Raw genomic sequence first — 25,945 nt, forward strand, 5'->3', positions numbered from 1 at the left:
AAATGTCGCTGCAAACTCCTCTTTATCACCCATAGATCTTTGTTATTCTGCTCCAGTTCAGGTGTTTTGCTCTTTCTTCGTCCTAATGGGACAACATGGCTTGGCTTGTGTTTGTTCTTATGTATAACATATATTATAGATATAGAGAGGATGTACTGTGCAAACGAACACCACCTGTTCCTTTTATGCAATCTATTGATATTACAGTCAAGTGGCAGCCATAGGTCAGTCATCGACAATAGACCTCTTTCTGAATTGTTGTGCCGAAAATAGCTGATCTAAAAGCTTGTTGAGAGTCTATGGCACGAGTTGTGAGTTTGCAGATCAGCTATATTAAGTGCACAACACCGGCGCACAACAGTACAAATTAAGCATTACAGTTGTGTGAACCTTACGCCATGGCAATACTGTGCAACCCTGATGAAAGATGCACTGTACAAATAATTTTGTCAAGTTAAAGTTTTCAAATTTCAGCTAGCATATTGTCGACCATTTGCCAATTGCTATATCTTTTTTGACAGCTGATTTACAGTAGTGGAGGAACCTGCACAGTAAAATCCATAGTGTTAATTTAACTCAGAAGAGTGTACAAATGTAATGGATCCATTTAATTACATGTGTAAACTCTCGGAATTAAAGATTTTACTGTGTATCTCCCAATGTCCTCCACCTGTATGAATGAATGAACCATTGTAAAGCGCTTTGAGCACTTGGAAAAGCGCTATAAAAATGCAATTCATTATTATTATTGTCACTGTATGGAACCAGTGTATCCACTTAAAAACAAATAGCAGCATCAACAAAGAAATACAGATAGAGCAACATTATGCCATAAACTGTTAGTCCGTCATAGTCAAGTCATCATAGTCTGTTCCATAATACATACAATAAATCTTAAAATAAAATTCTTAAAATATTATTATTCCTTTTGGAATTCAGGATAAGTGCTTTAGAGCCAAAATGTCTGTACAATTTGTTTTACAATGTAGAGCTGTACATATTTGTGTGCATTACTAATAGCCACTCTCTCTTTTTTTTTGTCTTGCAGATGTTCAGCAAGATGACCAATGCAGGGGCAGGTAAGACATTTTATGTGTAAATGGATAGGGTCCATGTTACAAAATGTAGTTTTAGACTGAATGGCTGAAGGTCTAGTTTAACTGAATTATTTCGTTCCCATCACCAGGTAATGGAATGTCCACTGGTGTAAAAATATCTATGTTTATGCTGAAAACCAAATGAAACATTTTACAGTGCTAGAAATGGCTGCTTTTAGACTTACTTTGTGAATATAGAAACTCCTGTAAAGTAAAACAACACGTCTTTTATGTTTTCAAAGTATCATTCTCTTTTCAGAGACACCTCTGAATTGGCCTATAATTAAATGATCATGAATATTACAAATACACCAGGCTGGACTGGGTTCACTCTGCTGTCTGGGGCAGTGTGTTGCAGACAGTTTCTCAAAACTCAACCTCCAAAGCCTCAGAGTGTTCTAGCCAGCAGGGTGGCATTGCTCAAGCCTTAAACAATGTGAACCAGAATGACGGCCACAGGTGTCCATGGCCTCCCTCCCAACCGATGTCTAGAGAATGTCCAACCACACCGTCTCTTATTTTAAAGGCCCTATTATATATTGGTCACTTGGCGGGGCACAGTTAAAATTAGGAAGCATGCCAAATCATTGTTTCTGTTTTGCTGAGGGGAAATATTTGGCCCGCCGTGATGTGGCCCTTGGGGGCAGCTGCAGGATTTGGGTAGATGCCATTTTAGGCTCAGGTTGCACTCTCACATGACCTCTGTTGTACAAGATGGTACCGGCGCACAAGTGTACAATGTGGTCTGGAAAAATTCCACTGCACTTTCGTGGTTTAGCCGACTAATGCGCGGCCTCTCAACGTGTACGTGATATGGATCGTGATTGATTGCTGGGCATACCTAATAGTCATTTTTGGAAATCCTAAGTGGGGGTGCGTGTGGCCATGGTTGATAACTTCAACAACTTTGTCAACACGTCTTTCACGTCCTTTTTCAAGGCATTAGTCATTCATTACCCTGTATTTTCCTATGGTGTACCGTCCTCTTTTTAATAGCACACTGTATATATAGCCACATGGCTGGTGACATACCATTTCCTTTTTAGTTGGGTATCTTGGCTGAAATAAACTGGACCAAAAGTGACCGTCAATGTCAACTTCATTTAGACTTCTCACAGCCACAATATACTTAGCATGATATAATGAAAATATAACCATGGAGGGTGGTATGGTAGTATCATAAAATGGTGAAAGCTCTGAGACATTCAGGCACATGTACACAGACACAGTACAGTATGTACGTTTGTACGCTTTCAGACTTAAATGAACGCTCGGGATTTTGCAATATACAACATTCCCAGCTTGTATTTTACAGCTGAGCTAAGCAGAGCTCCTTTATGACCCCACTATGAGGGGAGCAGATGGTCTGCAGTATGGACCTTAACAACAGTGTTCACTTCATTATGATGACATTGTCCAGTGGGTGAAAGCGTACTCCTTGTATCCAGATCCCAAACACCACAGTGAATGAAAGCCATGCTTCTCTGTGCTATAAAAGCGTAGACCCTGATCATTACCTTGATATGGACATGATTAATTCACACTACGCATGCATGCACGTGTGTGCGTGTGTGTGCACACACACACACACACACACACACACACATACACATACACATACACATACACATACACATACACATACACATACACATACACATACACACACACACACTCACATTTATTTTGTATTAACAGCTAGCTGTAAAAGGCAGAATGCTCAGTCTGTGGTCATCTCTGGGGCTTAGAGTCATTTGTCAGACAGGGTTTGTGTGTGTAATAAAATCCATTCAAATGTGTAAGTTTGAAAGATAAATACACAACATGTGTGTCACTGATTGAGTACAAATGGGCACATTGGTTTTTGAATGTGCTTTTATGAGGAAATCTCATGCAATATTTTTTGTATGAAAGTCAATTCCCCACAGTCTCTCTAACAGTGTTGTGGAAAGTAGCATTGCTTTTCTCTGGTAGATAATATAATGAGAAGAGGCTGGAGTTTTCATCTTTATAACCCCTGCAGCTTTAAGTGACATTAATCAAAGAGATAGCAGATGGCGATAATTTACCATTCAATTCTCCATATGGATAAGTAGCCAGGTCCATGTCAGAGTTATTGTACAGATACAATAATTCTCCATTCATCTGTTTTGTTCATTGCAATAACATTAACAATGCTTTGTTAATACATGTCTGTAGATGTGCTGCTGTAACATTTGTCAGACCATTGGGTAGCAGGCAAAATGTTGTGTGTTCCAAGCAATCTGCCATCATACAGTGTCCTCAAAGACTTTTAAATTGCTGTGTGCAATACTGTAAATTCCACTGTACTCTGCTAGATATTGATTTCTAAACACCTGTATAGTGGAGCATGATATTACTGAGGCTTGGGTCTAATTCATTATTCGTACAGCCGTTTCGCTCGCTGAAAATAACTGATTTTCAATGTGATTCATGGTGATAATTCAGTGGATAATTTGTTATTTTCAGTGAGCGACATGGTCGTATGACGAGGTATGAATTAGGCCTCAACCAGAACCCTGTCCTAGAAGTGTCAGGCTGCCCGCTCTGGCCCTCAGGATTCAGACAGACAGAGGCCATTTAGAGAGTCTCTGTGAATAAATACGCTAATCTACTTTGACTGTGGAAATCTCCTGTCACTGACTATGGGAGAAAACAAAGAGGTAGCTCTCTGAATCCCTGGAGGAGCTTCTTTTCTCTTATTAAGACCCTCTGTCCCTCACACCTCCATGTGAATGACTCTTGGGGAAGCACTCCAGAAACTTGGCTTACTTCCCTGACCAGAAATAATGGAATCTCTTTTTTTCTTCTTTGAAATGTTTTGGTTGAGTTGCCAGCTTTTTTTCCATTCCCTTTTAGTAGTGTAAAAAAAATCACATTGTGATGGATTCCTAAAGGCAGCTTGCTGGCCCTACTGACTTTGATTTCAGAACACTCTAATCAAGTCTCCAGATTCTAGTAATTTGCACGCACTATAGATTGTAAGATGAAATAGCCAGTGGAATGCAATCAACTTTTACACTGTAATATCCTGAATGTTGCTAAATTGATAAATTAACACTGACGATTTTTACTGTGAATTAGATTTAAATTTTGGTACTTTTTTATGCATTTAAATAACTTCTGAGACTTTCAGTGAACACAGTGAAACATATAATTATATGTTTTGGAATTATTATGTTGACAGAGGTAAAAACATTTAGTATTTTCCCATGACTCCCATAGATTGGTCAATGTGAGCATTCATCTTTGTGTGAAACGACCCTTTTGTAGGCCCCATGTGTGTATACAGTACTATAAAACACCCGTGCAGTTACGGTGGATATTATATAATGTCTGAGGTCTCTAATGTATTTCAACAATGCTGTCGTGTCTTCCTTCAACCGTCGTGTGTTTCTCCAGTGCTGTTCAGCTGTTCTCCCAGGCCCAGGCCCCCTGTCTCACCCAGGGTCACTGCGTCCCAGTGGTTATGGCAAGTGACCCCTAGACAGCTGCAGTCTATCTCTGCTCTGTCTGCGTCTCTGGAGGCCTGTCTCAGGCCTGCCACAGGGATACACACACCACAGGGCCTCATTGCATTGAATGAGGGAACAGCCTGTCACCTGCACGATCATAATCAGAACACGTACAACAAAGGAAGTGGGTGGATGGGTGGGGGGGGGGGGCATATTGGTATCAGATGTTGCTGAATGTCTAGAGCTATGAGAAGGGATATTAAGTCTATTCTCACTTGTATTCTATCCTCGCTGCTGTTTTCTTCATGAAATAATTTAGCGTTGTTAGTCAAGGTGCAAACTCAGAAAATCTAATAAAAATACTCAGTGGACTGAGTGCATTGAAAGTCAACAGCAGTCAGGTACTCAGTCTTTGGAAACACACAGTCCTTTTATTAACACCACACAGGAATAGAAACTAGTTTGATTTTCAAATGTTTTATAAAATGGTTTTATACAATTTTCAAATGAATACAAATACAATAATTAATACAATAATACGACATCCATCAAATTAAAAATAAAATAAATAATCAACCTCAGGTGTGATGGATAAAGTATCTAAATGTTTGAGCCGAGGCTCTGCCCTTTCAGACAGAACCTCGGCTTAAAGAAAAATGCCTTAGAGATGGCCTGAGAGGACTGAGCAACTGTAAACTTTTCCTTGGCCATGATGACCAAGCATTTTTTTCTACTCAGTGACTATTCAAAGGCCGGACACTGAAATATCTCTATTTGAAACTAGTTTTACGTTGTAGGGGGGGGACACTTTTTCATGTGATAATACTGTTATTTTCACTCCCACTCACTTCCATTGGTGAACAGGTGCCAAATCAATGACATCATGAGTTAAATTTATAAGTCAGTCGTCATTTGTAGATCCAGCGTAGACTATAAAGGGTGCTGCTGGCATGGCTAGTGCATGAAAAATTCCACACGTGGAAAAGATGGAAAATGACTTGTGGTTTCCTGAGTGCAGAGGCCAGCTTGGCTGTTTGACAGAAAGAGAAAAAAAGGAGGCCTGGTAGTATTTCGAGACTTTCCTCTGAATATACAGTAATTTGTCAAGGTTGTGAAAACATTCGAGAAAATTATTTGTTTAACTTCTGTGCAAAAAACTTTCATTGTTTTCTGTGTGATTTCAACATTTTTATTGCAATTATTATAGCTATCTGACATAAATGGCTCATAATTCTAGTTAATAATGCCTCACGGGCCCCCACACTGAATTAGATCATCATAATGTTTTAACAGCCCCTGTCAGGTTTTGATTTAATTTATTGCCAGGTATAATTCTTCTAGGTTGATTGCGCAATTTAGTGTGTACTATTGATGAAGCAGTTTGTGCAAAAATCAATGTCCTTTCTTTCAATAGGGAAACAGATTTATTATCCTGAGTACCAATTACAACCAAGCTGCCTATTAAAAGAGAACAGCCAGTAAATTTAAGAAACAACTTCCTTAGGACAAATAAGGGGTGTGTGTGTGTGTGTGTGTGTGTGTGTGTGTGTGTGTGTGTGTGTGTGTGTGTGTGTGTGTGTGTGTGTGTGTGTGTGTGTGTGTGTGTGTGTGTGTGTGTGTGTGTGTGTGTGTGCGCGTAGCATACATGTGTCTTTAGGAATTCAGGTCTGGGTTTTGTAAACTAACTGCGAAGGCGCTGTGAGGTAGCCCTGTCACACAGGCGCTGTGTGTGAGCGTGAACCAGCACAAAGACTAACTGGTTGGTCCAGCACTCAGCTGCCAGTAAAGAACACAGGCAGAAACACAAGATTTTGCAAGGAATTACCGAGCCAGTGGGTCACAGTACATCAGGTATTTGCACAAAAGTGTAACTAAACAGTCAACATTATGTGTGTGTGTGTGTATATTAGTTTCCAAGGAACAACTAATCTCTCTCTCACACACACACACACACACACACACACACACACACACACACACACACACACACACACACACACACACACACACACACACACACACACACACACACACACACACACAATCTGAGTTCAAGCCAAGACTATATCTGTCTAGAAGATATAGTAACCACATTGGCTGTCTTACTGGTCTCCCATCGTTCCCACAAAGACCACAGAGATTCCAGATGTTGCGAGGAGGCGAGCAGTCTGCACGTCCAGAGCCTGTTCTCGGTGCCAGGAGGGTACGTACGGCACGCGGGGCATGGCATGGCTCGCACATATCACACTGCACTTTTGCAGTGAAGCAAGGTTGTGTGTAACCACGCTGTTCAAGATCTACACGGCTTTCCATTTCCACCTGTATCCAGATAAAGGGCCCAAAGAAAAACAGCACGCCAATGAAAAGGGGCAGTGTTTCAGGGCAGTGTACCACAACAGCTTTCTTGTGGGTTTTAGATCTGATTAAACAATTTGACCCAGTAATCACAGAGCAATAAAAGACTGAGAGAGTGCAGACTTCCTGCTGTCTGGTCCTACACCTAGGGGGTTTGTTTGTGTTTTAGGTTGACTGAGCACAATGACTGTACTGTACTTCACAGCAGATTTTAGCAGCACTGATACCCATGGATGGTATAATTTAGTCCACATCTGTTGACAATTGTGTATATATTTAAGTTTTTGTTCAATTGTGGAATCAGTAAGGTGATCTAGAGACTGTTCTGAATTTGGAAGGTTCAGAGGGTTTGAATGTTATGACAGCCTTCTACCTGTCCAAGCTTCCTCAACTCCTACAGTACCTGTCCACTCGGGTTTAAGTTTAATATAGTTTGGTGCATCTGGCGAAGCAGGTGATCATGGGTATCAATACTGTGTGTGTGTGTGTGTGTGTGGGTGTGTGTGTGTGTGTGGGGGTGGGTGGGTGGGTGGGTGTGTGACTGTGTGTGTGTGTGTTCGCAGGGGCTTTGATGGATTTTAGCTTTAGGTAAAGCTGCTTCTCATCGCTTATTTGTCTGACTGTTGCCAGTTGTTCTCTTAGGTCAGTGCTTTTCTTAAAATAGATCAATACCATTCTTTAGTTAGTGTGTAATATAATATAACATGAAACAAGACACGAGCTTCCTATTGGCCTTGTGTTATGCAGGCTTACATTGTTCCCTCAAGTATTGCATACAAAGACTTTGTCAGCCTCTGTCATTTGACATCTGTCATAAAGGCACTTAATGTGTGTGTTTTAAAGAAACTCACACATCCTCAGTGTTCATTTAACTCTGACACTGAAAAATGAACCCATAAAGGGACAAATTTGTCCATATACGTAGCTGTATACAAAATGCAACATACTAATAACCCCCCCCTACCCTGACCAGAAATGTAATTACATTCACACATACCGGACAGTTGTTGTTTTTTCTGTGTGAAATGGTCTTACATCCTCTGAAGAAAACAATAGAAACATAAACCTGTATGACAACAGAAAACCAATCATCATTGTTAAGTGTGCATGTGTAAGAGAGAGGGAGAGAGAGAAAGAGAAAGGTACTTGTGATGTGATTAAATCCTTACTGTTCTAATGAGGACCAGGTGGTGAATGCTGTAAAGGTTTTCCCAGGGATTTTTTTGTGTGGGGGAATGGAGCCTTAAACCTGACAGCATTACATGCTTTGTCATTCCCCTCTTTTCCAACAATTAAACAATAGTCATGTACGCTTGTCGTGCCAGCTTTACATTCTTCAAGCCTCTTTATACAAAATGTCTTTGAGCCCTTGGAGCAGTCACTTCTACAACACATTTATGATGATCTAAACTAACATTCGAGTTATTTTTGTCTCACTTATTGTCATGCAGGCAGCCAGGTTATGTAACGTATGCCAATACAACAGGCAAAATGTAGATTGGCCTAAACCATAATGGTCTGTTATCCAGAGGATGGTTCATTATTCGAAACTCCACTCTCTGTATGGATCGTCTGTTGTCTTTTGAAAAACACAAGAGATGACTGGATCTAATTGATTGTCAGCGGGAGATTAACAGTTCCATGGAGGACATCCTCCGCTGGGAAGAGGTAACCATGACGTTATAGCTGTCCTCTAAGCAAACAGAATTAGTGACCGGTTTAAAGGATGGGGAACCGGACTCTGTGTATGCAGAGCGCGGCTCCTCCTTCCCCAACCCCATAATCTAAACCCAGATATACACCACATGTGGGACTCCTCTGGAAAATGAACTCGGCTTGGGAATATATGGTCAGGAAATTTATAGCACATGCCTGGGACGAGCCTTCGGGGGCCAGGGGGGAGAGCTCCCCGAGCCTTGTTTCCATTAGGCTGGGAAGTGTAATCTCCCAGACTATTCAAGGGGCCTGGTGTGGGACCTCCTGGCCAACAAATATGACCCAATCACAGACTAGAAATCGGTTTCCTCACATCTGGGATTTTCCCACTGCAGCTATCGGGCAGCATTCCACATCAGTCACCGGACACAAGCAGCACGCTCGCGCACGCACACACACACACACACACACACACACACGCACACACACACGCACACGCACACGCACACACAGACACACAGACACACACGTGTTATGGAATCTGGCAACTCAGTATACAAATAAATGTGTGTGTGGGTTGTGCATTTGCGTTTGTGTGACAGAGAGAGCGAAAAGGAGAAATAGACAAGAAGAGCGAACAATGAAATGGCTCTGAAAATATGGCAGATTTTCAGGGAAGGAAGAAATTTAGTGTTTTCTAACATTGTCTGGCCAAAACAAACAAGTGAGTGAGTCAGTGAAGGCAAACATTCTCAAGCTGATTGACATTTCCTCTTCTTGTATCTGCTATTACTTCCACTATTACAAACTGCAGCCACAGGTCGAGTCATTGTCTAGGCACAATAATATTTTACAAGATAACGACAATCGGTTTCTTTTCTTAAAGGATCAACACAACCTCTAGTGGCCGCTGGCGGAGCTTTTAGTCTCTTAATCTTGTTTTCGGGAAAAAGAAAAAAAGATGACAGTGGTACACTGAAATCTTCAGTGTTGATTTAACCACTTACTTGATCCCTATATACTTAGTTGTCCGGGGCCCCCCCCCGGACTCTATACTAGATACTCTAGTATTTTCCTCAACAGCAAAACTCTTTGCCGAATATAGCACACATCGCAGCGCAACTCTTTTGTTAAAAATAGATAAATTAACACTGAGGATTTTACTGTGTAAGCTTGCTTGCCTCTTTGGTGATTCATGCTGAAAGAGGTCCAAACCGGTCGTCTCGCTCCATACATCACTTTTACTCTCTTTTTGGTTGACAGGTATGGCATTTGTCCAGTCTAACCCTGGATTCCACACCCTGTCAGTCACTTAAGAGCTGGAGATGGACACCTTGTTTACAGCACTGCCATCCAAATACACTCATTCATTATCCTTCTTTCACCCGGACACTTTATATCAGATAATTGATTTGATTTTGTAGATGATGAATGGACAAAAGCTTTAGTGAAACTCTTTCTGTCAAAACGAAACAGAAGGACATGTTTATTTTTCTGTTGTAAGCTCAACTCCTCTAAGAAAGGAGACACTGTGTACTTGTGAACTTATGGAATGACTGATTTTTTTATTCAATTTAATGTATTTTGGCTTGTCTAAGGTATACTTGGTGTTGCTAGCAAAAGATAACTGAAATCAATGACTGATAGCTGATTTTTGCTGAAAATCTGTTATTTTTGTCAAGCGACACTGTGTTAAACGAAGCATGGTCTGATCTGATCAGACTTAACTTTCCTGTTATCACTGGAAAATAATGATCTCCTAAGAATCTTTTACTCTGAGGCACACGATCTATTGAAACAGGTTCTCTAGAGTCTAGACTGTGTGTGTGTGTGTGTGTGTGTGTGTGTGTGTGTGTGTGTGTGTGTGTGTGTGTGTGTGTGTGTGTGTGTGTGTGTGTGTGTGTGTGTGTGTGTGTGTGTGTGTGTGTGTGTGTGTGTGTGTGTGTGTGTGTGTGTTGTGTGAGAGAGAGAGAGAGAGAGAATGCATCCAAATATGCAGTTTTCTGTCCTGTAAGCATAGACACTAGACAAGTGGGGCTGAAAATAGCATGGCAGTCACTGTCACCGGTGAGAGGTCACACACTCAAAGACAAAAAGCAACACAGTAATGACAGTATGACATCTGCCTAGGTCCTCTTTAACATTTTTTTTAAGTGACTTTTTGAGTACTTGTAATGCATCCCTAAATAAGCTTCTACAGTATATTGTGTGGCGTAAAAGTTGTTTCACCTGACCAATATATCTTTCTAATGTGCCCAATTTGAGGCAGTTTACTGGCTCTTATAATGTGCAGGCTAAATTCTGACACTGCCATCATTTCAATTGAAGATAGGCAATGCTGTGCCATAATTGTTTCCATCCACACACAATGACCATTGGTAGCCGCACATTTTACGACAGTATGTGACCTTAATAGAGTGTGTGTGTGTGTGTGTGTGTGTGTGTGTGTGTGTGTGTGTGTGTGTGTGTGTGTGTGTGTGGAGCATGAGAGAAGAGAAGATTCTTAATAGTGAAAGTCGTGGGGACAGCGAGTTACAGGGGGGAGGTGGGGGTGACTGAGTGGTCTTTAGCCTTGCCTTGCCTACTGTGTGGATGAGCCTGGAGCCACACATACACACATCTGGTCTGAACTGAGAAGATCTAACTTGGTTCAGCTGCTTACATATCACTGCTTTGGAGACGGGACGGATTTCCTAACGGGACATGTACTCGATTATTTTTCAAAATGTTGAGGACCACCACGGCCGGGGTAACTTCGTTTGAGGACCACCAGCCAGCCAGAGCCACAGTAACCTAGCAGTAGACTAGTGTGTTTCAAGAAAGAAAGGTGCGCTTTTCGGGGACATAGTAACGGATCGTGGGAGAAGAGGATTGTGTTATTATGACCGAGTCAAGGACTTTATAATGACATCTAAACGACAGTCATTGAAGCTCAGGCGATCTTTCAGTGAGCAGTTAAGGAACTCAACGTCCAAAGCCTGGGATTTACTATGGAGGAACATCAGGGAGCGGCGGCTCGCAGGTCAGTAGGTAGTCTAATTCACTGGTTCCCAAACTTTTTAGTTGGAGACCCAAAATAGAAATTTGATGTCTCCCGGGACCCAAGCTAGTGAAAATAGCAGATCTACAAGCTCACCGTGATGCCTTCACGGCTATTTTCACTACTTAAAAGTTATATTTGTGGATTTTTATTGTAATCTGTTTCGTTTCATTTCATGAAATTATTTTGAAACATTTTAGAGTTGTTTTTATGTATGAAAAACTGAATATGAATTAGTTTTTATTACATTTATTTTGAAATAACGATAATTTCGACCAACAAAATTCGGTCCGCGATCCACAAATGCATTATTTCTTGTCCAATGTTTTTAACCGACAAAAAAAATACAAAAGCACCAATCTAAACTCAGGTAAAAAAAAAAGTTTATTCAATCTAAATAGAATTAAATTAAGCTAGAAACTAAAATTTAAATAAACATGGTTGGTAGGCTAGGCTTCCTTTAAGGATTCTGCGGTATTAATAGTCTACCGTACACACTGGAGAATTTTACCTATGAATTATATGAAATGTGCCGAACATGTTTCTCACAAATTCACTTTCTATTTTAAAGTAGCCTAGGGCTATTGTTGCCACGGGGTGGCGCTGATGCTTCGCTCTTACTTGCAACGCACAAAAGTAGGATACCCTGCCTAGTGCCTACATTTGTAACTTGCATTCAGTGGTGGAAAAAGTTCTAAATTGGTTTACTTAAGTAAAAGTATCAACACCATCATGTAGAAATATTCTGTTACAAGTAAAAGTCCTGAATTCAAAACTGACTTGAGTACAAAGTACAAAAGTATTGGTGTCAAGATATACTTAAAGTACCAAAAGTATAAAGTAGTCGTTATGCAGAAAGTCCCATTTTCACAAGTTTTCAAATGTATAGGCTAATCTATAAAAAACTTTTGAAAATAGCAGATGCAATGCATTGTGAGCTTGTAGATGGCTATTCTCAAATGGCCGAAATGTATATAGGGCTGAAGTGGTTAATGTATGTTTTGTAATAATAATCAAAATCTACAAAGTAACTAGTAACAAACATTCTCAAATGTAGTGGAGTAAAAAGTACAATATTTGCCTCTGAGTTGTAGTGGAGTAGAAGTAAAAGTATTGGAAATTGGAAATACTCAAGTGAAATACAAATACCTCAAAATTGTACCTAAGTACAGTACTTGAGTAAATGAACTTAGTTACTTTACGCCACTGTAAATTAGGCCTATGTTTATTTAGTGCGTCATCATCATGTGTCGGTGGGAGGGACTAGGGCGCCAAACGCGTCCACGTGTTTAAAATGGGTTACAGCAGGTGACAGATGATTGTGATCAGTTGACAGGAGTTGAATGTTGAATGGAGGGGAGGGGGGGGGGGGGAGATAGAAGCGCTTCATTAAGAAGTTCTGAGTGGGACCGAAAAAGTGCTTGCCGATTGGTTTATTTAATTGCAATATTGATAGTTTTGACACTTCTCTCGACACTTCTCTAGACGAACCTGCAGCCTATCAACCTAATAACTACGACTCAGTATAGGCACCTTATCCTTAATTAGCCTATAAATGTAATTGGGCTGTCATTGCCGAAAGCATGGCCCTATGTTTCACTACTTCCTTGTGCAACTTAAAAAGTAATTAAAACATGTTTTTATATAACAAATATAACATATTTAAAAAAAAATGTAATTGATTTAATTGTAAGGCACTGTTTCTGTATGTTTAGGGGGTTGTCTTATTTTTTGATGGTGTGTGTGTGTGTGTGTGTGTGTGTGTGTGTGTGTGTGTGTGTGTGTGTGTGCGTGCGTGTGCGTGTTGTGCGTGTGCGTGTGTGTGTGTGTGTGTGTGTGTGTGTGTGTGTGTGTGTGTGCGTGCGCGTATGCGTGTGTATATTATGTATTTAGACATTGAGTTTAAAGCTCTTGCCATTGGTCAGTAGCTCAGGGTGGACCATGATGAGATAATCAAAGTCTACCACTAGGTGCAGCAAAACCACACATGAGCTATTGCTCTAATAATTACAGCAATTAGAGTCTAATTGGATAACCTTCAGTGATCAGATGATAGCCTACCTTTGCTTTGTTCTCACTAAACCACAACTTAATTGAGCCTGTAGACAATTATTACAGTTTTCCAGATTCAGATGTGATATTCAAAACATTGGATTCAATATTTACATTAGTGCAGTGTTCTCTTGTGGTCTTTTTTATTTTGTGCATGAGATTTAAGACAGGCACAAGTTACAACCTCCATTGCAGCAGCCCACAAAAGCATTTAACTGCTGTAGCCTACAGGAGCAGCTGACTCCTGCATTGTTTGAACACTAAATACATTAATCACATTCCTTTTCCATTCCATGTGTGTTTCAGTGACGTGTCATGAATCTGGCAGCCTGAACAATCTTACACAGTAACATCCTGTGTTAATTTGATACATTTGGGCCCATTTGTACACTCTCAGAGTTAAATCAACTGTGTCTGGCCTTTGACTGCTGTTTATATGCTCCCTAAAATAATGAGAGATGATGTTCCTGGCTTACTGGTTGACATATGGACAGACTGCCTATCTGTCCTGTGTGCTGCTTAAAAAATGTGTCTCAATGAATGGTTGTTGTTGCCTCATTATGTTTTGTGGCATATGATAATGAGAACATTGCTCAGCTGTGGATCTTGGACTGCTGTGCAGTGCCATTCTCAATTTTAATTTAACTCTCAGATCATAAAACGTGACCCAAATAAGCACTTTTAAATTATCACAGAGTCTTACTGTGTAACAGCAGTGCATGTATGGCATGCAGTGAACTCTAGTGTATAAATGGTCATGCAGAACAAAGCATTTTTTATAAATAGATCTGTCTGTTTGTCTATCTAGATATCCATCTAGCTATCTATCTAATAGGCTATGCGTAAAAAATACATATCCAGTGTAAAACTGGATTCTGTATTGAGGTGTCGTCTGTGCTGAAGTGTGAAAGATCAGCATAATATAATTTGTGTTTTTTGATACTACATTAATAGAGCTGTGTGTGCTATTATAATAATCATATGTGAGAGGGCGTTCTTTACTGTGATTATGGGTGGAATGATGGTGGTGATGTGGCTAAGGATGAGGTTCAGGGTGGCCTGATGGTTTGAAAGACCATCCTGCAGGTTCTATACTGAATCTGTACCCAGTGGTGGAAAGTAACTAAGTACATGTACTCAAGTACTGTGCGTAAGTACGATTTTGAGGCACTTTTACTTTACTGGAGCTTTTCAAATCTTCAGTACTTTTACTTCTACTCCACTACATCTCAAGAGACAAATACTGTACTTTTACTTTTACTATATTATTACAAAACCTACATTAACCACTTCAGCCCTATATTTTGGCTATTTGAAAATAGCCGATCTACAAGCTCTGCTGTTTTCAAAAGATTTGTATACATATTGATCTTGTGAAATGAAACATTCTGCGGAATGAGTACTATTGGTACTTTAAGTATATTCTGACGCCAATACTTTGGCATCAGAATTTCAGATGTTGTATTTCAGATATCATTCTCAAAAACAAAACTAAAAACATAATCATAATCCTGTACAGCTTCCGACATAGGCCTACATGTGTTCGAGTGAAAGCCCACCCCTTGTACACAGCTGCTTAAGGGAGGAAGGAGGCCTTATTACTGAAGATGTGTCTAAGGTTTGAATACCAAATGATGCATGTGTACAACAAGAGCATTGCTATGCAGACACATTTAAGTTGTGAATCATAGTGGCAGCAGTCCCTGAAGTGGAATGCCTGCTGCTGTTACACTTCTATCATCCCCTGACACTTTGTTGATATTTGTGCTCTATTAGAAAGAAAAGACATCCCTCCATCATAAATCGTTTTGACTATATTCAGTTAACTGCAGTCCATCACCAGAATTAAACGCAGCCGGTCAGGCTGTTTGGATCACGGGGTGGAATTCATCGTCATATCGGGACTATTCTTAAGCCTTCTTCTTCCCAAACCACAAACATAGCCACGTCAGAGCCAAGCTTCCCTGGGCAGATTACACGTGTCTGCTTCTGAAAACATACCACATCAAACTGGTACCTAAACATTACGCAGCTCCCTCTGATCTCTCTTATGTGCAGCCCTGGGCCCCAAACTGACGCACAAATGAGAATCCCTTGTGACTACACCTGTCTGGATTCTGAAGTGATGGCTGAGTGCTGAATGACAACTGGACTTCTCTTACACAATGACGTTGCCGTTTCAATGGAATTTAATTGGTTGTTCCACAATGACATCAAGAGCATTACTGTATATAGAACAATACTACGTTTGTCATCTGTAACTGGACAAGGCTTTCCCTGTGTGTTTGTGTGTGTGTGTGTGTGTGTGTGTGTGTTTGTGTGTGTGTTTGTGTGCGCGCACGCGGAGAAGTATATCAATATTGCATTTAAAAAACGAAATCATGAAATCCCCTTTTTCTGCCACACTCAGACATGTGTGCGTGCGTGCGTGCGTGTGCTTGCATACGTTTGCATGATGTGAGACAAGACCTCCTTTGCCAATGCTGTCTAGTAATTCAGCTCTGAAACGTAGACAGGGCGTGTTAGAACAAGTTTGATAAGGACTGCAGCCACAGCGGCTGACACATGACACTCCTTCCAAGGACATAGAACAACAGCTATTTCTTCATGGCATGCAGCTCCAGTTAACCACCCAGCACTGCCAATACGTCTAGGTCTCATACACAACAATCTGGGAACCCATTCGGTAAAAAGAAAAAAGGAAAACAATATTTGTTTGCCTCCTTCGTTTTTTCCTCTGGGGGCACCACCTCCTTTTTTTGTGTAGAAACAGGAACTTGATTTGGCTCCTCCCCTTTCTTTGTCCACTTCATCCCTGGTGCTTCTGTTTATTCTGACTAACAACAACACTACATGTTTAGGGCAGTGGTGCTGACAGATTCTGCTAATGTCTTGAGATTACATACACAGTAACATCTGCAGTGTTCATTTAAAATACTTTTCAGTTTTATCCCATCAGGAATAAGAACTCATACAGGATAAACAAGTTCAATTGAAAGTGTTGAGCGGTCAGGTGATAAATGATATTTTTGCCATCTTTTATTTGATCCAATCAGGAGAGAGAACCCCACGCTCTCCCTCTTGATTGGATGAAATTGGTACACGACCTGAAAATGTACTTTCTGTTAACTAAAGAGCTGGAGAGATGGGGAGAGCCCTGTTACTGAACAAACACTCTAAAGCAATGATAACTATCAGAATATAGAGCTTTAACATTTTAGCAAAAAACTCCTCTCTCTCTCTCTCTCACACACACACACACACACACACACACACACACACACACACACACACACACACACACACACACACACACACACACACCACTATTAACACTTTACTATGTACTGTAGTTCGTTCACAATATTGTGCTAGACATTTGAGTGAAGGTACTGATAGAAAACATCTCAACATCGTTCGTTATGTTGTTGCAAAGTGGCGTGATTGATTTCGTAAGATGAGATGTATATACTATACTCAGTCATTTTCTTCTCCTCTAGACAGGGAGGTAGGGGGAAGTAAATGGGTTCAGAGAGGTTACTATGGGCACACCTGTCACTCAAACAAACTGCACATTTTTTTTTAGGATCTGGTACCTGAAGTAATTGCTACTCCTGCAATGTGTTTGTGTGTATGTACACAGTGAAATCCACAGTGTTAATTTGAATCAGAGAGAGTGTCAAACTGGGAGTGTGTGTATCTGAAAGATTAACAGTTGGGTCAACACATGAAATCATCTACTCAATGTCACACCACCACCCAATACCTGAGCAAACAGCACTGACACTTTTAAAATAGCTCCTGGTGGAGGTGTGTAGAACACCGTTACGCCCCAGACAGCTTATATGAAAATGTCTGGGGGGCTCTGAAGTGTGCTGCTGAATTGTGATCTTTGTGTGCTTAAAAGCTAGGGTGTGTTTTTTGCCAGTCACGATGTGGGACCAGACACAGGGGTTGTGTTGTGACTCTATTCATAATATGTATGGCCCCTGTGCTTTCATTGCCAAGGCGGTCTGTATGGCTGTCGAGAGTGGCTCGCTTTGATTGGGTGGGTGGGGTCTGTTTGCATGGATATGGACTCTATATTTCAGGTGTGAGGGGCGTTGTTTTCCATACTGTAAATCCATTGATACAGCTTGTATTTTAAGGAGCTTTACTTTATTTCTTATAGCATCAAATGAACATACGGTATAATTGCTTTAAAGCCATTCTATGTTTTGACAGAGAAATGACATTCTCCTTTTTGTACTATAAAATTCATGGATTAAAGTTTTCCGTCACCATGACTGATTCAGTCATTTGTATGTATACCATAGAGTCCAACATGTCTTTCTCTTGACTAACTCTTGGCTTTTGCTGAAGGAGGATTTATACTTAGTTGCTCACCACCATAACCCATGTGGCTGGTAAAGACAAGCCATACAGTAATAGAAGATATTAAAGTTCCTTAATGAAACAGAGTGAGGAGGGGAGGGGGGGGGGACTTGACCTTACAAAACTTTTACAGTCATGGGATTTTTATTTAGCTTACATGAGCTTTAGTATCATGCATTACACTAAAAGAGCACCGAAATGTTTTGACTTCCATTCAGTCAGTCTTGAGTCCATTTCAACTGAACAAAAATGTCAGGTTTTGATTGTAGGGATCTAGATTCTTCATTATATAAGGTGTTTTTCTCACACTTTGTGGAGACTTGCTGAGAGTTAAGAGGCTTTGGCTTGCTGGAAGCTGGGGGTTGCGTGAGGGGGTTGGGGAACAGAAATTAGCATTCTAACACCAAGAAAACAACCTCTCCCACCCTCAGTGCTTTTCACGGCAAAGCACAGACTTACTCTGGTAAAGTGAAACTGGCACGTGCGTGAACGGCAACAGCAGGCGAGTTGTTCTTGTGCTGGGTGGGTCTAAAGGCCACTATTTTCCTAAGCCTTCCACTACCTCTCCCCTTACTCAGTTCATAGGCATTCCACTGGTATTTATATTTCCCTCCAGACCAGGGGAAAGCTGACAAGCGCCCACACAGACGTTGGATTCAGTTCAGCATGGTGGGCAGGACTCCAAGTGCTTCCTGACCATTGGCTGCTCTGTGGTCACGTGACTTGGAGAAGGTAGAGTGAAGTGTTGGCACTCCTCCCCCTAAGCTCTACTCCCTCTGCTCTCTCTGCTCATTTTTTTAGGCTGTTGCGCCTGTATGTGAAGTCTGCTGTTAGTAGGAGAGAGTAGTAGTGGAGTGGTCAGGGACCAGTTCTGGGAGATCATACCAGCCAAGCCATGTTTAGGGAACTCCCAAGGTCCCCAAGCAGCGAGTGCCTTGGGAGTATGACCCCAGAGACTCAGGACATCTACCTGAGAATGGACCATCACAGGAGACGCTCTGGATACAGATTGGGAAGGATCATTGCCAGGCAGCAACTGTTGAAGAAGATTGCTGGAGGTATGAAAGGAGTTTGGATAGAAGTGCAAGATGTAAAGGCAGAAATATGGTCCTATACATACCTACCTAGTAGCCTACATTTTCTTTGACCAGCCAGTCATAGTGTCACTTAACACATTTAAAGTCTATGCTGTTGGCCTATCATTTTAATGTAACTTGTTGCTAAGCTGCAGTCAGATTGTAGAATGTAAACCTAAAGCACATTTTTAGGTTTACATTTGATTTTCTATTGTAGATGGTTTGGAGGTGATCAAATGCCAGGTGACCCTCACACACAAAGTTGTATTGTGCTACTGACTCATTGGTTTGGGGACAGCTGATGACTTTTGTCACAACAACTCTCTCTTGTTTTTCCTGTCACTAACCCCCACTGTCAACAAAAGATGGAATTCCATACAAATAATGTGTTGGAAAGGAAACACTGGGTGATCCAATGTTTCTTAGTCCCAGTCTAATCCCTGAAGTGCAATAACAAGGAACACCATACTTGACCTTCAGTTGTCATGGATTCCTTTTTTTGGCTACTCACTGCACTGTAGGTGATAAGCATCGCATTGCAGTAATCAGACATGTACCTAGAAAAAAAAGATGATGTAGAAGACAATATCTTAATGTCTGGGGGGGGGGGGTCATTGGAGGACAATTGTTGTATATATCTAGACAAAACAGTGCCGCTCCCCTCAGCTCCCCTCAGCTTTGTTCAATGTTGTCTTACGACTCGCTTGACATAAAATCTACCTGGTGTTTTTAGGCCAGGTCTGTGAGGATGGGGGGTGGGGCTCACATAACAACACTAGCTACCACGCCCCTCCTTCCTGCAGGTGAGTGGCCTCGAGCTGGATCAAAGTGGGGCCACATTTCATAACAAAACGTTACATTAGCAGAAGCCTCCGCCACCACTAATCGATCCAGAACATAGTTTTCCTCCCAGTCACAGTCCTTACACGGTGACACATCAGTTCCATAATGCACCCTACTCTGGGGGAAATAACCTGTAGCATCACAGAGGATTAAAGCAACACATCAAGCGTGTCTTTTGTTCGTTCTAGAAATGAAAGACCCACAGGACTGAATGATGTGCTGTGGAGCAAATGTTGATGGTCTGATGTCTCCAGGCGTGTGGAGTCATGTACCGTTACTGGGCATGTGTTTTCAGATTATAGCTGTCTGGCTTGTCAGCAAACCAACAATTTTTGTCATCTGTGATGTTCATCTTTGAAATGTGTTCTATACAAGCTTCAGTCTTGTTTTACTCCCTTATTTGCATCATTTTTTTAGCCTACTGCCAGAATAGATGCAGCTTGCGAAAGAAAATAATTTATGTTGATTTTGCAATCTGTCTACCACGATTTCAAAGCTGCCCAGTAGAACAGAGATCTTTATACCCCTACAGCTGGTACTGTAACTCCTCCCAGGAGTCTGTAACTCTGTGTGTGTGTGTGTGTGTGTGTGTGTGTGTGTGTGTGTGTGTGTGTGTGTGTGTGTGTGTGTGTGTGTGTGTGTGTGTGTGTGTGTGTGTGTGTGTGTGTGTGTGTGTGTGTGTGTGTGTGTGTGTGTGTGTGTGTGTGTGTGTTGGAGTGCGTGTTAGTGCATGTGAGTGTATGTGTATTCAGGGTGTGTTTTCAGTGTGCTTGATAGCATCAGCAAGGCCAAAGGCTGATCAAACTCACACTGATTGGATCATGAGTTGTCTCACACTGTGTCATTGTAAACAAAGCAGCACGACTCAATCAACTGATACAGAGGATAAAACAGCTAAAACAGCTATAACTGTATGTTCCAGAGAGTGTGTACTGTGTATCTGTATCTTAAAGTAGATTGAATTTAACCAGGAAACGTGTGTGTGTGTCAAAGGGTCCTCCTGCCCTTTAGGTCAGTAGTGTAACAATGTATAGGAAAAGTATAACCTGTATATGATACAATATGTTAAATAAATCCTATCAATCCTCTTCTAGCGTTGAGGTAGGACGGCAGTCTGGCGGGTCAGGAGAGTGATCTCCTTGCTTTGCAACGGCTTCTGCATTCCAGCTGGTCAGCCCTGTTGACATAGCAGACTGAAAGTGAGTGGGGGCCGCAGTGACTGGCAGAGTTACTCACATATATTGTTTCACCCTGAATTCCAGGGAGGCTTGTGGGGGTCTTAGTCATGTTTCCGATTTGATGGCATTTGAGTACCACCAGAACTACGTATGTGCGTGGGTCCTCATTCAGTGAATCAGTACACTCATGACCTGCTGTCATTGTGCCTGGAATCCATCACTGCTCTGTATTCCCTAAAATTATATATTGTCGTTGTTGGCCAGAAACCATTTAATCTTTTTATGTTTTAAGTTTTTTTTTTTTAATGGAAGCCCTATTTTCTAATTTGTTGTACGTATGACAATGTCGCGTAAAAGTAGCAAAGCCGCTCTACAAGCTCACGTGTCGCATTGCGACACATTGTGAGCTTGTAGATCTGCTATTTGGGCAAAAAATATTTAATGCTAGAAAATGGTCTCCTATAATGGCATGCCCTGGCTTAAAACGGTTAAGTCAGTCCGTGGGTTTTAAAAATATTAACCAAAGAAAAGTAAGAGCTTGTGACTAAATAATAACTACATTGCTCCAATGCAACACAGGTACTTTTCTTTTCCATTTCCTGAAAAGCAGTGGTTTTACAAGACAGCAACGATTGCCCGACATTATATGAGCACCCTTTAGAGTTGCTACTTAGTTTAAGGGTTTTGTTTTGTCTTTCTTTCTATAAAGTGTAATGGAACTAAATGACTTTTGACTGTGCTGCGGTAGTACATTTGTGCCAGCCAAGGGAAGGGGCCTGGTTTTATTGTAGAGGAATGTGTCTCTTTCCTGTCAATATTCCAGGGGTTTTGGAGCCGCATTCTCTAGTCTACCTCATCGCTCTGGAGTGGCTACTGTGCTTCTGCATTGTTCCCATTTTCCTCCTGTGCAAAGTCTCACACCATCTGGGGGCCAGATTCTCAGGATTTCTGCACCCATTAGTACTACTGATGCATCAGTATTCAGCTCAGCCTATATATGTTTCATTCAGCCTTACATATACAGCTCTATCACTTACCCCTTACAATTACTCCAGTTTTCCCATGCTTACACACACACACACACACACACACACACACACACACACACACACACACACACACACACACACACACACACACACACACACACACACACACACACACACACACACACACACACATACTACCTCCTCTGTGCGGAGTCAATGAGGTATTCATCCCGTTACTGAGAGGTAACTGCTAGATTCTTGATTTGCTTTTAACTTTCTTCATATTTTGTTCTATTTAGAGCAAATAGTGTCTGTTATAAGCTGTTTTCAGTGTCTCTGTGATGCTTTGTACAATGATCAAATGAATACTGTGTGTGTGTGTGTGTGTGTGTGTGTGTGTGTGTGTGTGTGTGTGTGTGTGTGTGTGTGTGTGTGTGTGTGTGTGTGTGTGTGTGTGTGTGTGTGTGTGTGTGTGTGTGTGTGTGTGTGTGTGTGTGTGTGTGTGTGTGTGTGTGTGTGTGTGTGGAGGGGGAGGTTTAGGGTGATTGTACGATGCAGAGATAGCCAGCTGTCCTGTAGGCATGTAGGGTATGACAAATCCCTTGGGGAAGAAAACATTCCTGCCTAGGATTACTTTTGCAACACACCGTTTTTTTTATTGAATACTTTATTAACAGTTTTCAAAAAGTACAGGGGTACAGTTATACAATAATGCTAAAAGGATAACACAAAAAGCAGAGAGGGCTTGTTTCTATTGTGGTCCTATGTATTCAATTCATCAAGACATATAAAGACATACAATACTATACAAGTAATCATCAATACTAGGAGCAGTAAGTATATTTACACAGAAAAACAGTGGGGGGGTAATTTATTTTGGCAAGCTAGAAGTAAACACTTGTATAGTGGGAGGACCGGAGCACTTGAAGTTTTTAAGATGACAAGCTCTACCCTCTTACCTCTCCTCTTCCTCTCCCTACTGGATAGCTCATTCTCAAAATCCTCCTCCATAAAGGGGCTTGAAGTGAGGTGGTCTTTTGTGATGTTGTAACAGTAAAAAGGTGTGTGTGATCTAGTTTAGATTCTGCCCTCCTCCCCTCAACACTACTCATTCAAAAGTACTGAATTATTCATCAGGGGCTCTCACAACCTGTAGCACTTCAGATAATCTGCATGTGAAACAAATTTAAACTGGCCTCGATTCAAATTGAGGTTTGATAAGTGGTAAGAGTAGTCTTATACAATGTCTACTCAGTACGCAGGCATGTAGGGTGGCTTATATTCATGAACCTAGCTAGCATACACCTGATTATTATGCAAATGCAGTTTGTTACCTTTATATAACTTCATAATGAAGCATTTTTATAATAAAAGTATTTTGGGGGGCGTAATGCTCTGCAACAACATTTTGTAAAGTTGCACCTCAAAATGGATCAACCTGTTTCTGCCTGGGAATTTAAATTAGAGTGGCCCTCATATTTGGTAATCTATGTATACAAATATTTAATGTAGTGAGAGCATACCAAGCAGATAAATACAAACTAAAGGCCCATGCTAGTCTATGGGACCAGACCCCTATGTTCTGTTTTGAAAACCACAGTATTGTACAGCACAGTCTTATTAAACTATCACATATTTTGACACTACTTGCTCTGTGGGAGGACACTGATGACAACAAAATAAAAAGGATTACAGGTTACAAGAAGCTGTTTTATCATCAATGTTATGTTGAAATTAGTTGTCCAGTAGATATATCTACATATCTCAAACAAATTAGCATTAAAAGTAGTTATTTGACTCATAATGATAAGGGAACCTCTTTTGGGGCTATCTTAATAAGGTGCTATATACCGTAGTACCTTTGTCAAATGGCGATATATATAGAACCATTATTGGTTTCTAAACTAAGCCGAAGAAACGGTAGAGAACCTATAAAGAACCCTACAGCAACTTAATGGTAGGGTAAGTTATATTTTTTGGTCAAATCAAAAAGGTTTTTGTTAAAAGGTTAAAGCTCTATATTCTGATAGTAATCATCGCTATAAATAAAGTGTTTGTTCAGAAAGAAAGAGAAAAAATACATTTTCAGGTGGGTTGCCAATTTCAGCCAATCAGGAGAGAGTACCCATTTATCAACTTAAATTCTGTAGTGTTTGAATTTACAATTTGTATCCCGACCGGAAAATACCTTTTCTGTTTTCTAAACAGCTGGAGAGACAGAGAGACCCCTGTTACAGAACAAACACTATAGCAATTATTACTATCAGAATAAAGACCTTTTTAACACTTAATTTAACAAACAAAACAGAAATAAAAAAAATCACTTACCCTACCGTTAACAGGTTGTTTGTACAGCCCTATATACTGTAGCATCTCAATCACCCCAAAGAGCCACTGAAGAACCAATATGTTTGTGTGTGAATGGACAAATAAGTGGGAAGAATTCATTAAATATAATTTCACAATGCAAAATAAATATAATTTCACAATGCAAGGAACACAATTTGTGCGATAATTCTCAAAGTGCAGCTTCTGTAAAATGTTTGGAAAACACACTAAGGTGTACTTCATAATTACATCTTTGAGTTTAATTTTTAAACCCTGTGACAGCTTGTATCAGTAGTATGAAGGGGGGAGTCTCTATGTGCGAGAGAGCACCATATATTTAATTTAATGTTCGCAGCAGAAAAACAAAGTTTATACGAGTCAAGACCGGCCCACAAACCAACTGGCCCACCAGTAATATTCCCAAACTTTGCGATGGCCATGATTTAGGCACAGAATGACCCAGTCCAACTTTCTGTAAGTCAGTCACTTTCATTTAGCTGATGTTGTAGATACTGTCTTCCAGATATACAGTACCTCTCTCTACCTAGAGGTGGCAGGATGTGCCCACGTTTTCAAGTATATTTGGCTATTACACGTGTGCTGTGATTCCTACACAGGCTAAGTGAGTTGACAGTTGCCACATGTGTGAGGATAATCATTGACAATAGGAAACAGTGAAATACCTTGGCTCCAGTGAAACAGGAACACAGTCACACATTAACAGAGCCAGGCAGGAAAACTTTCCCTGTTCAAAGGCCAATTGCATTCCACACAAATGCCAATTAACAGAAAAACCTTATTAAGCCATTTCCAATGAAAAGGAACAATACATAACAGCACCTTTGATGCAAATAATGTCCTATTACCGTTATAAGGACTTTGTGGAGAACAGCCTGAATGAGGTTGCGTCTCTATATCTATTGTATTTTGACCACTCTTTCTTTCAAAATGAAGTTTCCTGTTGGGTACACTTCTTAAGATAGTATTTGTTGTGTCTGTCAAGTAGTCTGTCAAGTAGGCTGTATTTACTGTGCCAAAAAAAAAAAAAACACTAGTTTTGGTGCTTCGCTGCCCTCCTCTGGTAAAAATGTATACAACATTCCATTTGGAGAATAATTGTGACAGAAAGGCAGAAGTGTGCTTTCAGACCACAGGCATTCAGCATGCTGTCTGTTCATGTTAAAGTCCTTTCAAATAGGTTCTGACTGTCAGAAGACCTGATCTGCTACGTGCCACTAGCCATGCATGAAATATCAGTCCTGCATTTCATATCGGCGTAGAAGTTCAGTGCACATGCTTGCTCTCACAACTCAGATTCTCTGATAAAGCACAACAATTGATTTGCACATTCCGAGAGTGTTCTAGATAAGCAGCCAGTCGGCTACATACCTCATTGCATAAGATAGCATGCCATGTGTTGCCCTGTGTGTCACATACTGTGATATGCATATCAGCTGTGCATTCCAGGGCTACTGAATCTT

The 25,945-nt window shown here is 40.8% G+C and overlaps 1 protein-coding gene across 4 annotated transcripts in view; it reads left to right on the top strand.

Moving 5' to 3' along the window:
- stard13b (StAR related lipid transfer domain containing 13b) overlaps nucleotides 1–25,945 on the top strand; it is a 67,276-nt gene that overhangs the window by 19,592 nt on the left and 21,739 nt on the right. For 2 of the 4 annotated variants that reach the window (XM_080429580.1, XM_080429583.1), the window contains one exon: nucleotides 1,049–1,079. In XM_080429580.1, coding sequence (XP_080285706.1) covers nucleotides 1,049–1,079 — 31 coding nt within the window. Of the gene's footprint in view, nucleotides 1–1,048; nucleotides 1,080–11,258; nucleotides 11,607–18,904; nucleotides 19,109–25,945 lie in introns of those variants that run through there. The other 2 variants (XM_080429582.1, XM_080429581.1) reach the window with 2 other exon arrangements.

This window comes from Gymnoscopelus braueri, assembly GCF_963280865.1.
Source record: "Gymnoscopelus braueri genome assembly, chromosome: 5".
NCBI lineage: Eukaryota > Metazoa > Chordata > Actinopteri > Myctophiformes > Myctophidae > Gymnoscopelus > Gymnoscopelus braueri.